Source organism: Miniopterus schreibersii, assembly GCF_964146895.1.
Source record: "Miniopterus schreibersii genome assembly, chromosome: 15".
Lineage (NCBI taxonomy): Eukaryota > Metazoa > Chordata > Mammalia > Chiroptera > Miniopteridae > Miniopterus > Miniopterus schreibersii.
This window is the reverse complement of record NC_138115.1, coordinates 957,599-984,913: the sequence shown is the minus strand read 5'-3', so window position 1 is coordinate 984,913 and position 27,315 is coordinate 957,599. Positions and strand designations below refer to the sequence as shown.

Below are 27,315 nucleotides of genomic sequence, written 5' to 3'. Positions count from 1 at the left end.
TGTTCTTGCTTTTTACCTATTTCATTTCTTCCTGGATTGAATCTCCAGTCTATTAAGCCTAGTACAACACTCACATCCACCCCCTGCTCCCAGTCCTAACAGACATCGGCTGTCAATCCCCACGTGGCTGTTCCTGCTCTCCAGACCACATGTCTATGCCTAGAAACTTCTTGCATCTCTATCCACCTGGGCTGACACCTAACCTATGCTGTCTCATGTCCACAGAAGAGGACAACTTGTTACCTTCTTTCTGAAAAGAGGCTTAAATAAGAGAAAAATTCTAGCGTGGCAGAATTTTATATTATAAATATAAATGAGATAAACTATTTGAGGGCTGCAGAATGTATCACTCTTTTTTTTGTAGAAAAGCAAGCAAGTATTTATTGACTGCAGCAAAAATATACTTAGGATAGTGAAACAAGGAAGGAGCATAGACGAAGCAACAGGTGAGCCCAGGCTGGGCTGCTCTGGGTCACTGAGAAGTCAGAAGGAGAGAAGGGGGCCTTGGGGACAGGTTCAGGGGGTTAGCCTGGGAGGAGCTGCCACTGCCTATTGCTCCCCTGGTTGCAGGTCTCGTGGGGTCCCCTTGGAGGGGAGAAGCTGATGGCACTAGCATGCTCCCCTTGGGGAATGTGGGGGAGAGTGCGCCAGAATGTATCACTCTATAACTAACTTATCTCTTCCAAGAAACTGATCGTAAAAGATACCACAGGAAGGCCTCATGTGCAGTTACCAGGAAAACAAGAAGTAAAGATTTCTGCACATCCAAGTCCCTGGTGTGGGTGGTGGTGGATAGTGTTAAAAGGCCAAATTAATTCTTCTTTTAGGACCAAGCAAGACACTCTGTTGAAGCCTACACAACCTCAGACTGGAAAAAACCTGATACTGAGTCCAGGGTCGTCCAGTAGAGCTTCACACCATGACAGACATGTTCTCTATCTGTGCTGTCCAATGTGGTAGCCACTAACCACATGTGGCTATTGAGTGCTTGAAATGGCACCAGCACAACTGAAAAACTCTACCTTAAATTTTATTTAATTTTAATTAATTTAAATTAAAACAGCTTTATGTGGCTGTGAGCACAAAATTAGACCACACAGATTTAATCTAAAGCCCTAATTTTCTGTGACAAAGATGAGGCCGATACATAGCTAAGACCACAGGACTAGCCACAACCTTAAGTGTTAATACTCCACACTGGCATCGGCATGAGCCCAATCTGACCTTTTCTCAGCCTCATCAGCTAAGCAGGTATGTATGACTCTCCATATTTCACCAATGCTCAGAGGGAAACAACTGCCTATTGCCAGAGGGTTAACCCCAGGGAAGACCACAGCTTCTGACATGCCAACCCACTATGTGCTGGCTCACACTGAATAGTCACGCCATCTGGGTGATCATAGTTAACTACACGATACAAGGTACTGGAGAATGACACTTGCCAGTGAAACACTGAAGAATCTTCCCTATGTTGTGGAATCCAATCCCTGACAAAATGTTTACGCAAATTAAGTTTCCTAGGATAGTTTTATCAGGATGGGAACTACAATTTACTCCATATATTAAGGTAGTAACTGTGATTTTCAAAAATTAGGACTCAACTAGTTTGCTGGACATCTCTTTAAAATCCTACATTCACTTTATCATCAAAACGTACAAGCAAAAAGTTCTCTATAACAAGAGCTGAAGAATTGCCAAAATGTCTCAATCAGATCCAAATTACTACCTATAAAAATTGCTGATCACTAAAAATAAGAATGAAAAAGTCCTCAAAATATTATTTGACTAAATACAGGAATGCACAGTGCAACTTACACCTCCAGTTAGCAGCTGTTAGAACCAAGCTGATTGGCTGAACAGCAGTTCATGCTCCTACAAGAACTAGATGCAAAAGCCTAGTTATGGTTTGATTCCAATGATGTTATCAAAAAGGCTTCTTCACAGGACAAGAGATACAAGTGCTCTTCTCCTTCCATTCCTTGTCGAAGTGTCTGTCTGGATGGGCTTTTTCTTGGAGCCGCCTCATTTTACAGAGACAGGCCTAGCCCCAAACGCAGGGCTGCTATGGGCAGGAGGAAGCAGCTTTGCTCACAGTGCAGTTCCCGCCTGCTGAAAAAGACAGCAGCAGTGACCCCCCTGCTCCCAAACACAAGAAATCAGCTGAGATAAGCTGACACGGAAAATGTTACACAAGTCGCTGACTCTGCTGCAGGCAAAGCGTGGCTTCTGCCTGGCTTTGATTTTCCAGAGCCTGAGCCCGAGGGAAGAAGCGTCTGGCTTTCTTCTTTCCTAGTGTTCTCGATGACAAGGTGCATTCAGAGGGAACTCAGAGAATACCACGTGCAGAAGAAAGGAAATAATCAAAACAAGAACACAGGCTAACCTACGGCAGAGCTGCCACCAGCAGCCAGGAAGAAAGGTCATATCCCTCCTTAAAAGCAACTAGGCCTTACAGGATTTAGCTAAACCAGAGTCCTGAGCCCCAGCTGTGATCTTTGTCACACCGTTGTCCTGCTGAGCGAGGCAAATAATATGTGCCACAAATCTTACCTATGCATTCTCTATTCCTACTGTGTAGTGTGTATCTGAAGAAGAAAGAGCAGGGTAGCTGTCCATGTCTGGCGGGGGAGCTGGAAACAGAGGAGCAAATGATCAGCAGTTTCTTCCTTGACACAGGAAGACTGTTCTCCACTCCATCAGCAGTCTATTTCCTGCTTAATGGTCATCCACACTTTGCCTTACACAGAGAGTGTGCCTCCCAAGCCTGTTTCTCCTAAGCATTCTAGAGGCTGCTGCAGCTTTGGAAATTGATCCCACTAGAATTCAGGCACTGCTGCCACCAGGTGCCACATTTATCAAGGGCCCAATACTTGCTGGGCACTCTGCTGCCCCAGCAGGCAAGCAGTGCACAAAGCAAGCATGGTTCCTGCTGCGTGGAGCCTACAGTTTGTCAGGAAGAGAGGCCAGGATCTTCTCACCCTTTAGGCTGAGGTCACAAACCCCTGCTGCCCTCACAAGTCATGCAGACTGAGTCTAGTGGACGGTGGTGGAGGGGTCTGTGACTGAGTGGAGGGCACTTGTCCTGCATAATGGAGACAGCTGGTCTCAGCTCTAGTCATTTGTTACCATGTTGGGATGTGGGCCCAGCAACTGCCAGAACTTCCCTTATTTCAAAAGCAGCTGTAAATCTGGATTTTTACATAAAATCTTCCAAATTTTAAGTGCTGACAACCAATTCAAAGTTTCTGAAAACTCATGAGAGTCAAATGTGACTCAAGGGGCCACTGGCCTGCAACTTGTGCATTCTGCAGATTCAGCTTCACCTCCCCAATTCTCTAACATAGTCTATATTCCCAGCACAACCCTGCTTCACCAGTATCCTTACTGCTCCCACCCACAGCACAACTGTTTTGACTTGCGGGATCTGCCTCCCATATCTCTGTCCTTTCTTTTTGTGCCTGGTCATATCCCACCCATCTTTAGCTTCAAGTTCAAGACAGCTACTGCACGAAGCTGTGCAGATCACCCCAAGCTCCCCCTTCTCTGAATCATTATCTTTCTTAGGATCGTATCACTGGCAATGAGGCAGGGGGTTCACTCCACAGTCCTCTAATTCTGCCATCTGCATATCCTATCTCACCAACCAGACTAAATGCTCAATAACAGACACCATGCTGGAACTTCATCAATAGAGTGCAGTGTCAATTGGGGGTGGGCGGGTATGCTATGGAAAATGACAGGGGACTGAATGACCACAGCAAAGGACCTAAGCGCTCAGGCTCTAAGGACAAACAGGCCTGGGTTACCTATCTCTCTGAGTTTCCATATTTGCAAGCTGAGGCTTTAATAAAACAGGGACATAACCCAAATTCACATGGAGCCTGTGAGATTGAGAGAGGTGATTAATGTAAAGCGCAATGTCCACAGCGCAGTGCAGTAAGTTATTATTATGGGCCGAGTGCCTGATTCAGCCAAGGTTATTGTTGAGCAGGCAGCAAGCGCATCACTGGAGCGTTGCTGTGTGCAGACCATTTATTCCCTACTTACTCTATGTCAATATGCTCTCAATACACCGTACAGTTAACTCACCTAACTTTCCTGATTCTCCCCATTGTACGAACAGCTGCAGCAGAGAGTTTAAAAACATTTGTCAGCTCCCATACTCTTAACCATGACACTCTATGGTCTCCCTACATTTCTAATGTAAGGGACAACCTTCTGACCTCACCTTTCCCAAATCAAAAGCAGGATCTGACTTTGTGGACAGTGGTTCAAGATGTTAGAATGACCAGGGGCTCGGGCCAGACTGTATCTTAGAAGATCTAAGACGAATTTTGCTTCTCTGTCAGTTTGACCAAGGGCTGCCAATTTGTTAACTGAGAACGATGAGGAAAAGAGAAAAATTCCCATAAAGAACCATAAGTTATAGCTATTATTATGAAAGGCAAAAACTGACATGAGAGAAAAGGCATTTTGCTGATCAGAGAAAAAAATAACTGGAGAGGGAATCAGAACGTTTCTAGCCTACAACATCCACACAGAAGATAAAAGGCAAATGTATCTTGCTTAACTTCCAAAAAGGCATAGAAGGAGAGTGATGAAATCACAGACCACGAACTCCAAATCCAAGAACCACAGGCAGTTAAGAGATGAAGTGGTGATCTCCAGGAGGTGCCGTGGGTTCATGAAAACTGATGCTATTCCCCTGGGATTTGGCCTGAATCTGGGAGCTGTGTGCAAAGGCTGTGCCTGGGTTTTAAGAAGACACATGACAGTCTTCTGTGGCTTATTATAAGCAAAATATAGAAAATGCAGCGCATGATTATAAAGCTCACTGGACTCACATTTGACTTACAGGTGAGAAAGAGTTCAACCTGAAGGAGGGTATGCAGTGGAGAAGTACAGAGTTCTGACGTAAGACATCCTCATTCAACATTATATTCACTGTCTTCGATGAAAATAGAGTGTTTGTTCCAGTTCCTTCAGGGCAGAAGCCTTATATAATTCCTCAATTCCCATGCCTTGCCTTGTGCTTGACATACAGAAAGTGCTCCAAAAACAATTACTGATTGATTTCAGGAGTCAAGTTTACAAATAGTATCGCAAAGATGAAAAGATCAGGAAATAGCTGGGATGACATATTCCAGTTCCAAAAAATTAAAACAGGTGAACGGGATAAACCTAGTCCAATACAGTGAAAGTAAACAGGGATAAACAGAAAGTTTTTCAACAGCTAATACAGAAGAATAATTACAGTTAAACAACGACTGAGACAAAGATTTTAAGGGTTTTGGCTAATGGCGAACTAAGAATAAGGTTTCCAATGATAAGAAAATGAGCTCCTTGACTACACGAACACAGCAGTGTTCACCCAAAACTGAAAGTAACACCCCTCTCTTTCTGGACAAACCTGGACTATTATACTTAACCTGAAGAATATTTTAAAAGGGCACTGATAAAAAATGGGGGAGGGGAGATTGAAGGCACTGACAAAGTACAGTTTGCCTAAAAAGAGACCAGGAGGAAAGGCAAATAATGGGAAATTTTGACCTACGAGAATAACTTAAAGGCAGAACAGGTTGATCTGGAAGACTCAGAAAGAATATAACAGCAATTCTCTAGATAGTTCAAAACCGATATTTAAAGAGAGAATGGACTTATGTGTGTGGACTGAAAATGAAAACTAATGTGAAGAAAGTAGATTTCAATCCAATTTAAAGGAGAACTTTTAAACAATCTAAGGTGCTTCAGGCAGAATAGGTCCCTCATTCATTAGCCAGTTTCCAGGCACGGGAGTCCTTTATGATAAGGGTCAGCAACCACATAGTGCTGACAGTGCACAGGGAATGATCCGCATAGTCAAGACTTGCAAAGGAAAAGAGTTTGCCAGACATTTCAGTTTTATGACTGACTTAACAGATGATCACCACCAAGAAAACTGATGCCAATGTTAGCTTCAAGCCCTATAATGGAGATATGACTTTGCTGGGGTCATTAAAAGCTTCAGCCAAAATGTAACATTTCTGGTAGAGAACATGCAATGCACAGAGGCAATGAAAAGCTGAAGTTTATGGCAAATTTGGGAAATGGTGAATCTATCTGTTTAGCAGGAGAGAGGGAGGGTGCCCAATCAGCAGAAGCAGGGATACAGCGTAAAAGATGAGGAAGGCTGAAGAGGGTGTTGAACCCAGTGAGGCAATTAGGCTTTTATCCTGTTGGCAAGGAAAAATCATCAAGAACTTCTGAGCAGGGAAGCCAGGACCAAAGTGGCATTTCAGAAGGATCAGACTGGACTGTCCTAGGAAAACCAAGAGGGAGATGAGGCTCTGGTGGTGAGGAAAACAGAGAGGACACTACGGCAGGATATGAGGCCAAATTAAGGAAACAGAGTAAGATCAAAGAGAGAAATTTAAATGAAAAAGGTTATATAGGAAGAATGAAAAGGATTGGTGACTGAATCAGTGTGGATCAGAGAATCAAAGACAGATAAACTTGAATCAGGGGACCCAGACACGCCAACCTGCCTAATAATAAGACCCAAACCCCCAAATTATCTAATTAATAACTACTCCCAAACTACTGATTCATCATGGCTTTATATCATATGTTCATAGTATACTTTCCACATACAAAAAAATGATTTTATAGTTATCTTTAAATTTGAAACCAGTCACCAAATTCAAAAGTTTACTGAAGCAACATTCACATAATTTAACTCCTCCAAGGACAGAAAGAAGATACATCAAGCAAATACGAACCAAAAGGAAGCGAGGATCTCTATTGATAGTAGGCAAAGGAGAGTATAAGGCAAAAAAGAATTATTAGTGATAAAAAAGGTCACTACATAATAAACACTGCAACTTGCCAGGGAAATATAACAATTATAAACTAAAACATCAAATAATATGCCTCAAAATATAAAGTAAAAATTGACTACAGGTCCACAGGAAGAGAATGACATGATCACCAACATTCTGGAGATTTTCACACACCCCTTTGAATCTAAAAACTGATAGATGAAACAGCTAAGCCAGTAGGCATATAAAAAAATTAAATAGCCCAACTGATAAGTTCATCAATGGAAAAACAACACAGCAGCTAACAATTAAAGAATACACATTACTTTCAAGTTTTAAAATTTAAGAAAATGACTGCATGCTAGGCATAAAATTAATCTCAACATATTGAAATCAATAACAATGATATTACAATAAAAAGCAAAAAAAAAAAAACTTTTTAAAAAAGAGAAAGCACAAATATAAGGAATGTAAAATAAGACATTATATATGCCATACAGGCAAAAACAGGAAAGAGGAAATAAGAACACCTTTATGCCAGAAAGTTTTGAAAAGTTAAATGAAATAAACAAATTTCTAGAGAAACATAACTTACCAAAACTGACTCAAGGAGAAATAAAGAACTAGAATAGTCCTATACCAACTGACATTTTTGAGTGAATAGTTTAAAAATTATCTCACAGAGAAAAAAGTCAAGATGGCTTTTTTGGTGAATTTTACTGATGAGATCAAGGATGAGGTCAATTCAATTTTACATAAAACTATTTCAGAGAATAGAAAAGGCCACCCTCACCCCAGTTCATTTCATCAGGCTGGCACACCTTGATAACAACCTAGAAAAGGACAGTACAATGCAAAATCATAGGTCAACCTCCTTCCCTTCAGTTTCTTCCTCCTTCCCTTCCCTCCTCTGTCACCGTTTCTCCCTCGTGGAGCATGTGGATAAACACACACACGCCCCCAAACAAATTCAGCATCATATTTGTATCATATATTTTAATCAAGATGGGTTTATCCCAGGAATGCAAGGTCTAATTTAAGTTAGAATTTTATAAGTGCCATTCATTACATTAACAAATTAAAGGAGAAAAACATTAAAAATCATCTCAAAAGATGAAGAAATGTATGCAATAAAATTCAATGATCATTTGGGATAAAAGCTCTTTGCAAACTAAACACAATGAAAAGCTTTTTTTTGATAAAAGCCATCTACAAAAGCCTGTAGCAAACATCATATTTAATGGTGAACTGTTTTTGTTGTGTTTTTTTTTAAAATATATCTTTATTGATTTTAGAGAGAGGGAAGGAGAGGGAGAGAGAGAGATAGAAACATTAACAATGAGAGAGTCACTGATCGACTGCCACTTGCACGCCCCCGACTGGGGATCGAGCCCACAACCCAAGCATGTGCCCTGACTGGGAATCGAACCCCAATCGCATGGGTCCTAGGTCGATGCTCACCCGCTGAGCCACGCCCAGCTGGGCTTAATGGTGAACTGTTAAAAGCATTTTCTAAAGATAAAGAGCAAGATAGGGAAACACAATACCACCCTATCTATTCAACGCCGTGTGGAAGATCTAGCTAGTACAATAAAATAAAGAAGAAAGAAAAAGAAGAAAGAAATAAAGGATGTAACAACTGGCAAAGAAGAAACCCAACCAACCGTTACTATTTGCATTGCTATTGCCTATATAGAAAACCGGAGAGAATTTATACATATGAGTTCACAATAGAGTGTTAGCAGGGTAGCTGGATACAAAAATCAATATAAAAAGTGAATTGCATTTCTATATACCTTAAAATTGTAGTTTGAAAATAGTTTTTCTTTTTAAATACTATTTACAATTGTAACACAAAATACAAAATGATAAATCTAACAAAAGATATACAACATTTTTATGGGAAATGTTATAAATTTTTATTGAAAGACATCAAAGAAAACCTAAATAGAGAGTCATACCATGTTATTGGAAAGAGACTAAATGTCTTAGCCTCCCCAAATTGATTAATGATAGATTCAAAGCAATTCTAATCAGAATGTTTGTCATGGAACTTGACAGGTTGATTCTAAGATTAAAAACTACAGTAATTAAGAAAGTATGGCATTGGCACATGGTAGACAAGTAGATCAGCGGAACTGAACACACAGCCCAGAACCAGATCCAGGCATCTCTATAAACCTGGCGTATGACAGAGTGAGTACGGCAGGATGCGCGGGGAAAGGACAACTACTAAATAAATGAAGCTGGGATGAGGTTATATGGATGGGAAAAAATAAAACTGGTTCCCCTATCTCATAAATACACAAAAATCGGTCCCAGGTGGTCAAAAAGACTTTAGATGTTTAACACAGAAACATTTTTTAAGAAGATACTATATGAGAATATCTTCATGACATCTAAATCAAAATTCTTTTTAAATAAGAAACAAAAAACACCCATAAAGAAACACTGACAAATTCTACAACATTAAAATTAAAAACTCCTGTTTACGAAGACATTACAGGAGACTGAAAGATAAACTGTGAACTGGGGAAGAATGTTTGCAACATATTTAACCAATAAAGGACTCGTATCCAGAATACCAGAAAAATCCAAAAGTCAAAAAGAAAAAAGACATCACTAATAAAAAAAAATAGGCAGTATGACAGGAGTTTCAGAGACAAGGAACACGAATGGCTCATAAATGCATGATCCATTCATTAGTTATCAAGAAAATGAAAGTGAAAATTATACTTTCACACCCTTGCAGATTGTCAGATCTTTGAATCTGAACAAGTGTTGGCATGAAGGCTGAACCAGGGAAATTCTCATACACTGCTGGTGGGAATATAGTTGAAATAAATTGGTAGACTTATTGGAAAACAGTTTGGCATTACCCAGTAAAGCCTAAACTATAGCCACTCCCAAACCCTAGCAATCCCATTTCTAGGTATAGAGTACTTAGTCAAGAAGTTGCACACAAGTGCACCATGAAGCATGGCAACGCTGCTCTGAGTAGTGTTTTCCTAAAATAACCCAAACTAGAAATCCTTTATCAACAATACACTCTACAGAACAACAGATAAACAAACTGCAATATATTCAGGTAGTACACAGCAGAAACACCTGTGTGTTATCAAGGATAGATCTAAAAAAAAAAAATTACATGAAAGCAGCAAGTAACAGAAAAACACATCCAGAAGACTCCACTTACAGAACGTTCAGAAGCAGCCACAGTAAAGCTAACCTGGGATGAGTACACAGACGGCACAACCGCAAGGAAAAGCAAGGCAACGATTAGCACAAAGTTCAGGGTTGTTACGGGGCAGGGGTGGGGCAGGACTACGACTGGGACTGCTTCAGAAAACTGGTCATGCTGTTTTCCTTAAGATTGCTTGTAGGTACATGCATGTTCAGTTTATTAATATTTCTTAATATTAATACATCTATATTTTATATATTCCTGTATTTCGTAAGAAAATATTTCAAGAAAATAACTCTATAAACATACAAAAAAGGCAGATAAAAGGCAATCTTCAATAGATAACAGCCCAATATTTCCTTTAAATAATAAAGACAACAATAACAGAGGGACAGAAAGAAAACTAACCACTACCTAGAATTATGAACTAAAGTATAAATGATCTAGAAGAGCTCTGTTATTCACAGGTATCTCCCTATACAGCAAACAGTTTGACTGAATGGCTACACATAATACCCTTCAGCTACACTGCAGATCACTCAATCTGTCTCCTGCTCAGGTGCATAATTTGGAGAAGGTCCTGGAATTAAAGGTTGGAGTACCCTTATCCTTCTCAACTGGCCCATACTTTCTGTCTCTAGATATGGGGAAAGCACACAGCTGCAGACCCTGGGATAGTCAATTATTGGGCTTGACTCCTCGGGGAAGCTGCATGCATTCCAACACCACACTCTGAGCAAAGCTGCTCAACAATAAGTAGGTAACATGCAAGTGATCTGAACATCCACTCACCTGACCATCCAAACATCCCCACACCACTCTCTCTCTCCCCGGTACACCTCCACCCCATTCTGACTTTCCCAGGCCTAACTAAGTAAGCATTTGCAGAGAGTTATGTTTCCTTTTACATTTATCTGAATACATAACACCAGTATAGGTAAATGCATATATCCTTGTTTTGAGACTAGGATATGAAGAGTAGAACAGACATCGGAGAGGTTTAGTATTGTGTAAAGTGAGGGTAAAACTACTTGTTTTCATTGAAGCTTTGTACTGAATTAAAAAATTTTCAATTCTATGAGCATTTGCCAGGTGTCATTAAAAAGTGTCTGACTTAGCCCGGTCCAGCGTGGCTCAGCAGTTGAGCATCAACCTAGGATCCAAGAGATGGAGGTTCAATTCCTGGTCAGGGCACATGCTCAGGTTTCGGGCTCAATCCCCAGTGGGGGGCGTGCAGGAGGCAGCCGATCAATGACTCTCTCATCATTGACGTTTCTATCACTCTCTCCCTCTCCTTTCCTCTCTCTGAAATCAATATAGATATATTAAAAAAAAAAAAAAAATGCTGGACATTTTGTTAGGTTTGAGGTACCAAGCTGACCTTTAGGACATTCACAGTCCAGACTTCTTTTGGCTCTTTTTCCTTGGATCACTAACAGTGAAATCACAAAATCATTCCTCAGGGAATCATACACCTTGAGATTAAACCTATGTCACACCCCACCGCCAGATATGAATGTTGATTTCAAATTTCTTTCTTTTTTTCTTAAAATGATAGTTGGCTTTTTGTTCTTTAATATTTTACATTCACACACAGGAATGCTAAAGCAAAGACTAAGGCCAAGTTGTTGGTGCCCAGACATGCACAAGTCAGGCTCTGTCTCTTCCCCAGGCCAATGGGGCATAAACCGAGGCATGGAGCGAGTATTTTGCATCTGGCATAAAATCTCAAGCTCCAGCAGATGAGTTTAACTTAGTTCAAGCAACTGGCAGAGACTAATTAGAGTCCTGAACCCCAACTCTAATTTCCTAGGTGAGACAACTCAAATTCAGGCTTTGAGAATAAATGTGCTTCTCTTTGGGAATAAAGGATGGTTGTTTCTCCAAACTTCTGATCAAATATCCTATCACTAAAAAAATGGTTGATACTCACAAAGCATGATTTTTGCCATCAGTCTGATAGAGACAGTGAGGCATGAGCAGAGCAGAACGATAGGACAGGTATAGAAGGTCACCAGGGCAAAAAGTCCAGGGTGCTCAGCAAGGGGCAAAACTAGAGAAAACAACTATCATAGGCTAGGGCCTCACCTCCAGGGTGACCTTTCCTATCCAACCATGTTGCTAGTCATGCGGGTTAGACCCCCTGACCTTTCATATCGCTAGTCAAGCAGTTTAAACTCCCTTAGAAATGAAACAAGGGGACTGGAGAATGGCCTCAGAAGCCTCGTATACAAGTCCTTGCACTACCACTCCCTTAAGCATTAAGCCCTCAGGAAAATGAGCTTCTGACCCGCATCAAATAATCTAAAGAACAAAGTCTCAGGTGTGTTGACCACAAAGCAGAGATAACATATAGGCCTCAGTTATGTTTCGGCTCCAAGCCCAGAAAAGCAGCAAAACCAGGTGGGGTAACCACGGCTGAGATCAGGAACAGCTACATTGATTAATGACCCCCTGCCCTGATGCTGACCAATCAGTAGAGACCACAACCCTGAAAGGACACACCAGGAAAGACTGAAGAATATTCTATTAAGATCCTCCCTCTGAGACCTCTCCTAAAATTCCTTCTTTTATAAAACAGATAAAAACCCTATGGCAAGGGACCCAGAGCACACTCCCTCTCTAGAGCACAAGCCCCTCTCCCCTCCTTTTCCCTCAGGCATGTGATCTTTGCTTTCTTTCTGCTGACTGAGCTCCAAGGGCCCTTCTTTTGCTTCTGCAACTTGTTTCCTGAGTCCACACAGCCCAGCTGGCTCTCTTATACCTCTGTGACTTTCTAAATAAACTTCTTGAGCTGAGTTCTTGGCTCTGAATTTTTTCTTATCCAAACTCAAGAACCGAGGTCCCACTCTGCCACTAACAGCGAAGCCCAATTTCTTTCTTAAAAAATAAACAGAGCCCAGCCGGGTCTGGCTAAGCGATTGAGCATCGACCTAGGATCCAGGAGATTGGGGTTCGATTCCCAGTCAGGGCACATGCCTGGGTTTCGGGCTCGATCCCCAGTTGGGGGTGTGCAGAAGGCAGATGACCAATGACGACTCTCTCATCATTGACGTTTCTATCTCTCTCTCTCTTCCTCTCCATGAAATTAATAAAGATATTTAAATATATATATATAATATATATATATATATAAAGCCTTGCCCACTTTATTTTTTTAAGCCTCTATTTTTATTAATATAATATAATCAATGATGCCCAAAGTACATGCAGAAGTAAACATGATAAATGATTACATTTCCAAATTTCTAAAAATTCTCAACTATACAAACCTATTTTTTCAAAGTTTGGATTCACAATGATTAGGATGTGTGTATTAAGCTTTTCTTAATATCCCAATAATATTTCACTACCTTCCAATAGCACTTAAGCTCTTGGATAACCAAAATGTGCAAGAAACTGGGCATTTGAGTTCCAGTTCTTCGTAAAAACAAAACAAAACAAAACAAAATATGATATCCTGGATTAGGAAAAGAACATCAGGAAAAAACCAGGACAACCTTAATAAATTATGGACTTCAGTTAATAATGTATTAATAGTGGTTCATGAATTGTGACAAATGTACCACACAAACATGATGTTAGTAATAAGGAAGACTGAGTGTGAGGTATCTGGGAATTCTCTGTATCATCTTCACATTTTTTCTCCAAAATCTAAAATACAAAGTTTACCTTAAGAAAAAGTAAGATTGAAATTACAAATTTAAAAAAACTAGCAAAAAGACCAACCAAAAAACTCCACAAAACTTGAACATTCAGATATATAATTCTAGGGCTAGTTTTCTCAATATGCATAGTTACAGGGAGCACTCATATCTTCACAAAGGGTTAGTTTCCTCTGAAATCTGTAGGAACACTCATAGCCCTACGATTTACTGGCATATTTCTTTTTTCTTTTTTAAAAAAATATATCTTTATTGATTTCAGAGAGAGGAAGGGAGAGAGAGATAGAGAGAGATAGAAACATCAGTGATGAGAGAGTCATTGATCGGTTGCCTCCTGCAAGGCTGCCACTGGGGATCGAGCCCACAATCCAGGTGTGCGCCCTGCCTGGAAATCAACTTGAGATCTCCTGGATCCTAGGTCGATACTCAACTGTTGAGTCACACTGGCCAGGCTACTGGCACATTTCTTGAGAGAGAAGTCTACTGAAGAGCAACAGTCCCCAGCGGGCACTGCCAGACTCCCAGTGGTCAGGTACAGAACCACCAAGTAAATCCTTTGTACACAAAACCACAGGGAAGGGATCAAGTGAGTGGATATTGGCATGTACTAACTTTTTTTTTATAGAGATAAAACCCCCTCCCATCCAGAATGAATTTGTGGATTAAAATAAACAGTAAAAAATAAAGAATAGCCTGATACGTCAGAAAAAGTACCTTACCAAGAATGATTTCAATTCCAAGGAGGCTTAGCTTGAAGTTATGTACAATTGTTTCTTGAAATTTCTATATGCTAATCATTAGCAGCTAATGTAACATAACATTTTATCATTTGTTAGAGAACTTCCCATACAAAAGTAAAACCACCTAGTCCTACAGTGTCTGATGATCACTTGGTAGGCCTGAATTTTACAGAGCCCTGAAATCACCTTCAGTACTGTATTTTTATTATGAACATCAGCGACGTGAGCAATGGTAGGTGTCAGTGCTCGCCTTCAGCTATGGCTCAAAACAGTGCCATGGAATTATACCTCTTACAGTGTCTACATATCCCACATGCACACTTCTCCGAGAAATGCCACTCACTAGTGACAAAGTGGGCCCTGGGTCATGTGTGTACCACTCTGGGGGACCTCAAGCTCACTGTTACCAACGCAACTGGGTCAGGAAAAGAGACTGACCCATGCTGGTCCAACCATCTTCTCCACCCCTGGAATTTTTTTTTTTTTTTCTTAAACATATCTTTATTGATTTCAGAGAGAGGAAAGGAGAGGGGGAGAGAGAGATAGAAACATCAATGATGAGAGAGTCATTGATCGAGACCACAACCCGGGCATGTGCCCTGACAGGGAATAGAACCCCGATCGCTTGGATCCTAGGTCGACACTCAACTGCTGAGCCACGCCAGGCCAGGCACCCCTGGAATTTCAATCAGGGGAGTGGAGTCCATCTCTCCTGAAACTAGGAACATGTAAGGCTATGGAATACCATTTTCCATATGCCTCAAGAAAGAAGAGTGGCAGTAATCTGCAGAAAGAAGCAACATGAGATCAAGAAGATGACCTGTAGCCTCCTAATAAAGTCCCCATTTTGACTCTAAAAGTCTCAGTGGGTTTCTCTTATGTAACCAACTGATTTCTAAGTCAAGAATACATAGAGTATCCAGCACACGGAATGAAGAAATAAGGATTTCATATTTAGCCCTGTTACTAAAACACTGTGACCCAGGCTAACAGTAGGCTCCCCTATTTAATAATAAAGTAACAATACAAAGTGAGATGAAACTGTGAACCAAGTGCAAAAAAGCCCCACTCCCATTCTTCCCACACATCCTCGTTACAACCAGCCCGGAGATCTGCTCGCCATGCCACTACGTGTTTTACTATCTGCTCCTCTGCATGATGCTACTTCCCCACCCTGGAATGCATCCACACTCCCAATAATTATTATATTCAGATGTGTAGCTATGCAACCAGATACCATTTTTATGTTATGCTATTAACTCATATGCTTTCTTTGTCCAAACTCCTCCACGTATCTTTTCCAGCTGTGACCCAAATGTTCCTTTTTTCTTTTTTAATCCTCACCTGAGGATATTTTTTCCACTGCTTTTCAGAAAGAGTGGAAGGGAGAGAAGAGAGAGAGAGAAACATCGATGTGAGAGACACACATCAACTGGTTGCCTCCTGCACATGCCTGAGCAGGGCCAGGGATGGAGCCTGCAACCGAGGTACGTGCCCTTGGCCAGAATGAAACCCAGGACCTTCAGTCCACAGGCCGACTCTCTAGCCACTGAGCCAAACTGGCTAGGGCCTTAACTATTTCTTTACGGATATTCCTTAGAGACCTCAAATCAACATTTCTAAAACTGAACTCCACATCTTCCCTCGCTCTCACTTCTCTTCCAACCTCTCACACTCCAATATGATTTAATTTTAGTAAATGCACCTCCAACAGCACAGTTAACTGGCCAAGTCAAAAGGTGGATCACACCTTTGATTCCCCCCTCCTCTCACCTGCCACACCCATAGCCAATCAATTACTAAATCCTGTCTCATCTGCTTCTCAAATTTGACCACTAGTCTCCTTCCCCAATCTCAGTACACTAGCTCAGATTACAACTGCCTTTTGCCTGGATCATGTGGTCTCCTAACTAGCCTTTCAGTCTTGAGTCTGATCTCTGCCCCTGGCCAATTCATTCTCCACAATGTGACCTAATGGATCTTCCCAGAAACTGTATCTCATTAAGTGGCTCATTCAGATACACTATAGCTTAAACTCTTCAGTTGCTCCACGAACTCCCAGGACAGAGTACAAACATCTTTTTTATGTGGCCAAGGCCCTACTTGAAATTTCTGGCCTTATTTCTTTTCTCCCACTCCTGTACTATGGTCCATCCATCCTAAGCTGAGTTCTTTAAAGGGCCCATTCTTCTGTCCCTATTGTCTGAAATCCCCTTCACCTCTGACTCCCCAGCTGCAGCTGGCCAGCCCTTACTCTCTTTCCACTCTCAGCGCCCTCTTGCTTCCAGAGGCTGTTCCCAGACGCCAGGAGCACAGTGTGTGGCCTCCGTGGTGCTTTCACAGCACCCACACGTCCCCACTGTAGCTGCTGGCAAGCCTCAGCATCCTGTTCCCGACATCCGCACTCCCCACGAGGTCAGCTCTCACTCACCAGAGTATCCCCATTACCATTCTCACTCAGAATGGTAATTAGTGGCTCAATAATTTTGGGCTCCATAATTAGTGGCTGAAAAAATAAATAATTCTACTTTCATATTCAGTGCTGATGAATCTGAGTTACCCCCACTCCCCCAGTGTTTGGGAGATACCAGGAACAAGAGAGAGCCAAAGGAAGAGACCTGTGCTGTTCTCAGGAGCATACCCTCTACCAAGTAGACACAGAGGAAGCACATGAAGCAGTATGAAGCAATAAGAAGGTCCCAGGTTTTCTAAAATGTTAAGATTTCAGTGCCGAAATGGCTTAGGGTTTTTTACCATTGAGGAAGCTGTAGTCTAGGGTTTACCAGGTGAGAGAAAACGCTTCAGTGATGAAACTATTTTCCTCTACAAACTTCCACATTAGTGTCCAAACGGTCAGAGAATAAGATTTTTTATTGGGGGAAATGTATGCTAAAAAGCAGTGAAAATAATAAATGAACTAAGAGAATTAATCAAAGTAAAGTATTTATTACTTCAATGTAAAAAGTTTCAGAATTTCAAAGACATTTTTTTTTCTTCCCCTCACACTACCCACCTTGAGAAGCTATACCAGTGAACAAAGTGTGATCTGAAACCTTCACAAGCTCAGGTCTGTACTGAAGCCTGTTAGGATTTTAGATTTTAATTTTGTTTAGAAAAAAAAGCAATTTTCCATGTAGCAAAAACAAAATAATACCCTTCTTGATCCCGTCATTTCAAACACACCATGTATTAAAACCGTATAGTATCAGATTTTCTTCAGTGGGTATATGCTCCTTTTATAATGAGGAAAAATTAGCTATTTAAAAAACACACACCACTATGCTATGGATATTATGTTACCAAAAAATGATTTATACTATTATAAGTATAAAACAACTCATAAAATGATACGTATTTTTTATTTTTAAATATATCTTTATTGATTTCAGAGAGAGGAAAGGAGAAGGAGAGAGAGATAGAAACATCAATGATAAGAGTCATTGATCGAGCCCACAACCCGGGCATGTGCCCTGACCGGGAATTGAACCCTGATCGCCTGGATCCTAGGTCAATGATCAACCGCTGAGCCATGCCCAGCCATATTTTAAAGCAATTATTTTCACTGGCTTAAAAATTCACTACAAAATAACTAGAAATGCTAGAATACTAATCTCAGCTGCGTAAGATGAAATAAAGAAGTGGCTTGCTAAGGTCCTATAGCCATTGAAAGGTAGAGCTGGAACATGTTTCCCAGTTCATGCTTTTCCATCCCAGCTAATATAAAAGGGTATAAATGGTAAACTTTCAGAAGGTCAAAACCATCACTGTTACTGATAAATGCAGCCCACCAGCAGAGACATCAGGGAAGGGTTAAATCTTATATTGAATGAAGCTGCTATACTTTTTCTTTTTAAAAAATGAGAAATTCTCCCTCAACTGGCACCATTCAACTCAACTAAAATGTACTGTGCTCGTAAGAGTCTATGACGGGCCCAGGTAGGTGCTCCTTCACACAGACTTTACAATTTTAGAGGGCAGAAGAGATATGCACCTAAATTACCACACTATAAGGCAGGCGTGAGATATGTCCAAATCATGTCCACACCAAGTGCTATGGGAGTATCCGGGAGGGAGATCAATGAAGCCTCAATTCCTCTTCCTGTAGGAAAAGCTCTCTAACGGGAGGAGCTTTCCTTTTTCTCTTCCCCCTTGTACCACGGGTAAAGACAACCAGTCGTCTAGATGGCATCTGGAAAACTATGAAATCCAGACCCAGAAGTCCTGAGACTACCACAAGCTATATGACCTCAAGCAAATGGTTTGCTGCAGTGGCCACCCCACTTAATGAAGCTTACAGTGAGAAATGGTGGGGAGCATTCTTTTTCAGAAAAATAATTTGCAAAGTGTATAACTCAGAATAAGAATACAGGAGCGTAAAAAAAAAAAAAAGAATACAGGAGCATCAGTTTTTAAGATCTGCAAATATGCTCTATGAGATACAGATAACACAAAGAAAAATAACCTAGTAGTACTAAAGCAAACTTATAACTGTTGCCCTAACTTCTTTAATTCAATATGAGAATGACTCTTCCATCCACATTCCAATTAGTTTTTTGCCAAAGTAAATGCCTGACTGTAAAAATGGAATGATGTTCTTTGTACTAGTCAGAATTTAGCATTTGTCTGGTATTTCAAATAAAAATTTACAGTCTTTATTATAATGAAAAACAAATAGAGACTAAGTAAAATACAGAATTATTTTAAAATAATATGCTAGCTTTCACTGATAAACTATATGGAAAAGAAATAAACCAGAAGGTGAAAGGTGAGAAAGAAATTAGTTATGAAAATCATGGACATTCACTGCAGTATAATTAAGAAAGTTCACAGCAACAATGATACTGAAAAGCCCAATTATGTTGTACTTGAAAAATTAAGAATGAAATTAGAAAATTTAATAAAAATTAGGTAGATGAACAAATATCTTACTTCAAGGAAGAGAAAAAACAGCCAAGTTAGACTAGAGTGAAAACTACATAAAAGCACACAAAGTGAAAACAACCTGCCTATTCAGGGAAAGGAAAGTTATGTCCAAGTTGGTAAAGCTGAAAAAAATTTTTCCAAAATAATCTGAAGACTTCCTGATAAACTTTTTCCTATCTCACTTCCCCTTTCCTATCTCACATTATCCCTTTTAAAAAATTACTATTATAACAATTATTAGAACCTAAGAATTTCAATCATTTCCTGCAACTTAAAATCAAAGGGAAAAAATGTTTAAGAGAAAGTCTAACACTTCCCATATCAACCTGAGGGCACCCTTCTACTTAATGAGATATGACCTTCTTTCTCGTTAAGAAGTGCAACTCAAAGAAATGGGATCCTAGCACAAGTTTCAACGTTCATTACATGCTTACAAAATCCTCACCCTCAAAGAAAAGAGAAAGATCTAAACCCACACAGACTATTTCAATTTAATTTTATTATGAAATCAATGGGAAATGGCAGCAGAGCACTTGATGAGCTCGATTAGCTGAAGGATTTAATGGAGTGATGATTGGCCATCATGACCTCAGGGGTTGAAGATTCAATCTCCCATCTGGAAAAATCTAAATTTCCAACACAAATGCTGACACCACCTGCTGAATATTATTAGGGGTTATCTTGAGCAGTCCCTAAGCATTTTCTTTACAACAGGTAATAGCTTCAAGATGTTTTATTTCACTCTGCAATATCATTGCTTCCCCACGAACAGAAATAAAAAATAAATTCCATATAATGGCTCACTTGAAACAGGCATTAAAGCCATACTAGAGCATTAATTAACCAATCACAGTAATAGTAAAAATATCATAGTCATTTTTCTTCTAAGTCACAAATGATATTGTGCCACCTTTTCTACAACACCTAAGAATCATTCCAATCAAGAGCTCTCTCTGTGTGTTCTCAATTAATAGTTTCTTGATTCTGAAATGGATACCTGGGCATGTGTGACAGGAATCAGGTCTATAGAACCCCTTCACAATGGAAAATTCACTGCATTTTTAAACTTAGTGTGGTTCTTTGAGTGAGGTGATAGGAAACTCTTTTTTAAAGTTTATCTTCCACTTGTGTTCAGGTATGTTACCAAGAATCATGTGATTTGGCTCTGAAGGTTGTATTTTTTTTACTCTGAATAATGGGTTCTGTAAGCCAGTGGTTAGCCAACGAACGCACAGTTCTGTGATTAGCAATGATTTGTGTGTGCGCACACACATGCACACTCACCCTGTAAGTAAACTATCAACAGGTTCCAATACCTAGTCTTGATATTTCATATTGCATAGTCAATAGTATAGCACTAAATACTTATAACTGCCTGTTCTAACATTTATTTATTTATTTAGTGAAATTAACTTTTCAACATCTGCAACTCCTCCATAAGCAAATTCCCTATGCTACCCATGTTGATCCGGTTACTTCTTAAAGTGTTTGGTAGCTAAATGGGGCTTCTCTTGCATTAAAACTTATCTCCCAGATTATTTCATTTTCTTCCTCTGGGGTAAGTAGGTATTCTGGAAATGGAAACATACAAAATTCATAAGTAATTCAAAACTTACTTGGCTTTCTGAATCCACACACAGTAGTCTGAGATATAGAGATCATTTAAGATGTAAGCTGGGTCGCTTTCCTGAAAAATTTTGTGAATATCCAGTAGACACTTTAAAACTGCACTTTTACCTAAAGGAAATTAAAAAAAAAAAATCATCCTTAAGAAAATATATCTGATTTTTTTAAACTGAGAAACTCAGACACTGAGAGGTAATACATTTACAGAGGTTCCGATTTTTAATCATCCTTTAGAATATTTTTAATATTCCTTTATTGCATAAAATTATATCAGTACTGTTAGGTCCAAAGCTCATTATTTTTTCCTTAAGAATTATGAGTAAGCGTTATACTCTATTGCTACAGCTAATTAACTGTGGTTACAAAAACAAAAGCTATGAAACACAACTAAGTACATTAAACAAAAAGAAGTAATCCAAACGAAATGAATACTTAAATGCATCATAACTTCAATTAGATAATGTTCTTCTAATTCAAACTTTCAAAATGCCATTGGAAATTATATTTTAGTTTTCAACTTCTTTATTTCTTATGTCAGCACATTTTTGGTCAAGGAATTATCTAGTACTAAAATTTTTTCACCTTAAAGAGTGAAGAAAAGCCAGACTGAAAACTAAAATATCATAGCACTACTTCAAAAACAAGGCAACAAAACCACCTGGAAGAAAGCCACCAAGTACCACACTCTTGTTTATTCTCATTACTTCCTCCTGGTTGTTAAATGAACCTAATTTGAATCCCAACCAAAGCCTACAAAAAACCCTTTCACAACAACAATTTCCAAGGTGTTTCAAATTTCATGACATTCCCTGAAATTTATTAACCATCAGGCAAATTACTAAATGTATAGTGCTACCACTTTCTCTGATCTGTAAATACAACATTTTCAGTTTAACTGTTTCACTCTTATCTTTACGGTCCTAAAACATGAAAACACGGTATATTGATTTCATGAAGACACTAGATGTGTTGCCGTCAACGTTCCCCACCTAACTTTTAGACCCAATAAAAGAATCATGAGCTAAATGAAATTTCAGGATGCCAAATTGTTGCCGCTATATTTTTAATAGTTAACATTAGAAAGTAAGTTTCAAAAGAGCAGGGACTTCTGTTTTATTTAGTATAGAATCTCCAATACCTACAACAGAACCTTGCAGCAGCAGTTTTCAATTTCAAAATTTAAGAATGAATGAATGAATGAATGAATGAATGAATGAATGACATAGTAACTGCCCACTTAAACCCACTGTTTCTTTTCTTTTGGAAAAAAAAAAAATATCTTTATTGATTTCAGAGAGAGGAAGGGAGAAGGAGAGAGAGAGACGGAAATATCAATGATGAGAGTCATTTATCGGCTGCCTCCTGCATGCCCCTGACTGGGGATCCAGCCTGTAACCCGGGCATGTGCCCTGACCAGGAATCAAACCTCCATCTCCTGAGTCCTAGGTCGATGCTCAACCACTGAGCCACACCTGGCCGGGCAAGCCCATTGTTTCTTTTATCCCATAGCCCCACACCCCAAGTCCTAATGATTGTTCCTTCAAAATGCCCCTTGTAGCTGCCCTTCTCCACCACTCCCTGACCACCTACCTCACTAATAATCTCATTATCTCATGCCTCGATTACAAACTCTTCTTCCTCCTTCCTCATATTACAGATGCTCTCCCTTTTAGTCCTGACACATTTTTATGCATTGCTTCCACAAATCCCCCCCTGCACATACTTTCAAGGCTCTCTGGACTTGCTCAGAGTCTTTTTTGCAAATTGGTCCCCACACCTAGAATGCCTTTTCTTCTCCACTGCCCTAGTGGAGTCTCAGCCATCAGAGCTCTTTACTAGCCCCTGCAAAGGGAATAAGTGGAAGGGAAATTCAGCTGATCCTCCCCATAACCTCACCTGCTCATCTCACAGAAGCAGAACCTGAGGCTCAAGAACAGTAAGATACTCACAGTGTGACTGTGTTAAGGGCTCAGGATCCAAATTCTGGCCTTACTGGCTCCAGAGGCTCAGCCACGATGCTATGCTACCCACATGTTCTTGGCCCATTCAGTCTATATCACAACATTTTTTATTATTCAAGAGTTAATTAGGCAATAAGTTCAAAGCAGGAGCCATGCCTTTTTCAAAAATTTTATTTATATGGCTTCCTCATATGCAGCTGGAAAGAATGCCAATAAAAGCTTCATTGCTCAGTTGGTTAAGAGAAATAAACAGCAATGCACTGCTTAACAGGGACACACTGAGAAATGCAGCGAGGGGATTCTGTCATCATGTGGCGATCACAGATTGCATCTACACACACAAACCTGGATGGTCTCGCCTACTACAATGCCTAGGCTACATGCTACAGCCTATTGTTCCTGGGCTACAAGCTTCTGCAGCATGTAACTGTACAACACAAGATTAAATCAAGTGCGAGAGAAAATGATGCAATCCGTATTACCGGAAAGGGGACCTGGCCCTTGGCGGCTCTGCCTAGGGCCAGCCAGGGATAGTATGTGGGTTCTTGACTTTGTGCAGGAAAACTTTCACAACACGAGTCCAGATGACGATGAGGGAACATTTATTAAAACTGGGGACAGTAAAATAAGAAAGGGCTTAGCATAGAAGAAGCAACAGGAGAGCCTAGGCTGGGCTGCCCCGGCTCTCTGAGAAGTCAGAGAAAAGGAAGCCTTGGGGTCAGGTTCAGGGGACTAGCCTGCAACGAGCTGCTTCTGCCCATTTCTCCCCTGGTTGCAAGTCTCGTGGGGTCCCTTAGAGTTTAGGAGATGCGGGCCTGTGCAGGAAGAAGGGAGAGGAATGGTGGCTTTGGGGGAGGGGGGGTGTGCTCCCCAAAGGGAGAGCACACTGGGTCCTTTGGCTGAGGCTTTCATTTCTTTCTTGAAGGCAGGAATCTTAAGGGAGGTCTCAGGGAAGGGTCTCAGTAGAATACTCATCAGCTTTCCAGGGGTGCTCTTTCAGGGTCCTGGTCTCCACCGATTGGTTGGTCCCAGGGCAGGGGATCATTAGTCAGTGTAGCTGGTCCTGAGGCAGCCAAGGCACCATGTGCCTGGTTTTGCTGCTTTTCTGGGCCTGGAGCTGAAATACAACTGAGGCCTAGATGTTATCTTTAGGGAGGAAACATTCAGGGGTCTAAACCGCGTGACCAATGATATGCTGGGGGAGGACAGGTTACCCTGGGGGCAAGGCTCTTGTTTTCCCAGTTTTGCCCCTTGCTAAGTACCCCATGCTTCCTGCCCTGATGAGTTTCTGTACCTGGTCCATCTAACACAAACCATTTACTCTGAAGTGCCCTTGGTTTAGGGAAGATAGGATTTACTAGGTGGCTGCAAACTGCCGTTTAACAATCTGTCTGTTTTCCTGTTCCACTTGTCCTGGTTTATTGGCCTGTCTCAATCCATAGTAGTGGTGAGCATGAAATGTATGCGGCTACTGCCAGCTTAACAAGTCATACTGTTTTACAGTAATTTTTTAATGAGTAGAAAAAGTATACTCTAAAATAGCAATAAAAAGTATAGTAAATACATAACCAGTAACAGTCACTTACGAGCATCCTCAGTCCTGGTCCTGTACATAGCTGTGCACTACCCTTTCACACCACGGGCGGCGCAGTCTGCTTGTTTCCAGCAGCAGCACCACAGGCATGTGAGCAGTGCACTGTGCTGCAAGATGACCATGGGTTCGAGATCACTGGCCTATAGGGATTTTTCAGCTCCATTACAATCTTACAGGATCTCCATCCGTTCTGGAAACATCATTCTTGGGTGCATGACTGTGCTTAGAAAGCCTAAAACTACATTTAGTTAAGTCAAGGTCAGAGCTCTAGCTTATCAAAGTGGCCCAGGATAACTATATCGAATGACTGGACCCCCTCCACCGCCAGGCCCACTGCAGGCCCCTTTCAATCACAAAGTGGGTACCATGAAGGCAGAGTTTGAAGACGCGAGGACGGAGCACAGCATGCTCTCAAAGGCTCCCTTTGGTTTAACTTCAACATCGCTTTGTAGGGACTTAACGCTTATGTCAACTAGCCTATGGTGAAACTGGTTTTCTTATACAGTGGCACCTTGGTTTTCCAACGTCTCCCTTAATGAACATTTCGGGTTATGAACGCCGTAAACCCGGAAGGAAATGCCTCAGTTTTCAACACGCCTTGGAGTTGAACATGCCCCGCGGCCCCCGCTGAGGGCGAAATCCTGAGGCCCGGCTGTTGGCTGTGGGTCCCTCGGTTTCCGGACGTTTCAGAGCTGGAACGGTCCCGGAACAGGTCACATTTGAAAACCGAGGCACCGCTGTGTGTCTTTCACTTCAAGTTACAGATGATGACATTAAGTGAGGACTTACTGTACAATCAAAACTCACAGAAGTGATGAAACCAAATAAGCTGTGTTATTCAAACGGAAAAAAATCAAGGGAGAACTAACTGTAAGAATTTTCTGAACAGTTTTAATTGCCATAGAGAAGAAAATACCAGGGCAAGCATATGCCAATCTCTCTCTCTTTCTCTCTCTCTCTCTTTTGGGGGGCAGGGTAAGGGGAAGTTTATTTTTATAACTACCAAGTTAATGCTTTAAAAGTCAACAATAAGTCTTTACAAGAAAAAAAAAAACAACAAACCTATTCACGTGCAACTTGCATAAGCACCTCTACAGTGCGACACCCCAGCATACTGCCTCTCACAATCACACAGCTTGCTAATACTGTCAGGTTAACAGAAAATGCAGGATTTGGAGCTGGGCCTCCCTGCAAATAATTCAGTGAGTGAAGAAAAGGGGGTAGGTGTGCCAGCTTGGAGGAGTAGACGTGGGACTTAAAATGGGGTTGGTTTAGTGAATTAACAGAAAAAAAACTTATTTAGCTGGAGCAGATGGTTCAGGTAGGGAAACGGGGGAGTAAATAGATGAGTTTGGCGGAAGTCAAACTGTGATGAGGAGACCGATGCAATCGGACAGGACCGGTGAGAAGGCCTAAATGCAGGCGTCCCCAGTAGGAATAAAAGTCCCAACTCTAGAGATTTTTATCAAGAAAGGAGTGGAATTAAGGCTGAGTATTTAATGAGAATCCATAACCACCATTACCTAATGAAATTATATAGCTTCATTTAACAGACATACCAAAAGTGAGGTTGCCCCTTTGCTAAGGGCCACAGGCAAATTTATTATCACAAAAGAATAATAATAAAAGAAATGTCAAAAGTATTCCATTTTTTTAATTTAAAGAGAAGTTACATTGTATTTGCATTTTTTTAACTTACCCTCACCTGAGGATATTTTTTCCATTGCTTTTCAGAGAGAGTGGGGGAGAAAGAAACATCGATGAGAGAGAAACACATTGATCAGTTGCCTCCGTACGCACCCCAGGCAGGCCAGGGATCGAGCCTACAACCGAAGTATGTGCCCTTGGCTAGAATAGAACCCAGGACCCTTTAGTCCGCAGGCTGACACTTTAACCACTGAGCCAAACCGGGTAGGGCTGTATTTGCATATTTTTATCCCTATTTTCTTTAAAACAAGACAAATACACATGGAAAAAAGTTATCTCTCTCTTTCTATATATATACATACACATATACATACACACACACACACGTTTGTCTCTAGTAATTGAACAAATACGTGTGTACCTGATGTATGCCCAACGTTGTTTTACATGAGGAATTACACTTGTTTATTCTTTTTACTTCCCCTATTTTCCAAATTCTCCACAATAAACATTTATTTGTTCAACAAAAAGGTAGACATACTTGGTTATATAAACAATCCTTAAAATACTGAAAAAAAAATGCTAAAAATTTTAATTCATACTTGAACATTTTCTTTAAAATGTGTTTTTGTACAACTGAGAAGCAATATTTAGATTAGGTGTTTTAGAAAATTACATTATATGGAAAGCAGTTTTGAAAAGGAAAGTGATACACTCTTCAAAAGCTATGTTTTAACTTTAAGTCCTTTTCAAACTATTTCGCAGGATGCTGTGTGACAAATAGGCCCTGGCTGGCATAGCTTAGTGTTTAGAATGTCAGCTCATGCACGGAAGGGTCAAGGGTTCAGTTCCTGGCCAAGGGGACGTACCTGGGCTGCAGATTGGATCTCCGTCCTGCTTTTTTTCTTTTGTACTGACTGTTCTTTTCTCTCAGGTTGTCAACAACTTATCTAACAGCTATCAGCAAGGAGAAAACTGGCCCTCCTCCAGGCTGTCACATGGCCAGTGGACAGAAGCCTTTGGGGATTCAAAGTACCTGACTCCTATGTCCAGTCCTGGGCTCATCACACATCTTATGGGCATAAAAAACTGCTCAGGTCTAAATCCAACAGAATTATTTCTACTCAAAGACACTGCAAGGAAGCAGGAAAAAGAAGGTACCTGGCACAGTAACCACA

General features: G+C 40.6%; 1 protein-coding gene across 2 annotated transcripts in view; it reads right to left on the bottom strand.

The window, feature by feature from the left end:
• The window catches only part of SHQ1 (SHQ1, H/ACA ribonucleoprotein assembly factor), a 105,305-nt gene that overhangs the window by 17,630 nt on the left and 60,360 nt on the right, over positions 1–27,315 (bottom strand). For both annotated transcript variants that reach the window (XM_081159068.1, XM_081159069.1), the window contains exon 10: positions 20,926–21,046. In XM_081159068.1, the coding sequence (XP_081015194.1) occupies positions 20,926–21,046 (121 nt within the window). The remainder of the gene's footprint in view (positions 1–20,925; positions 21,047–27,315) is intronic.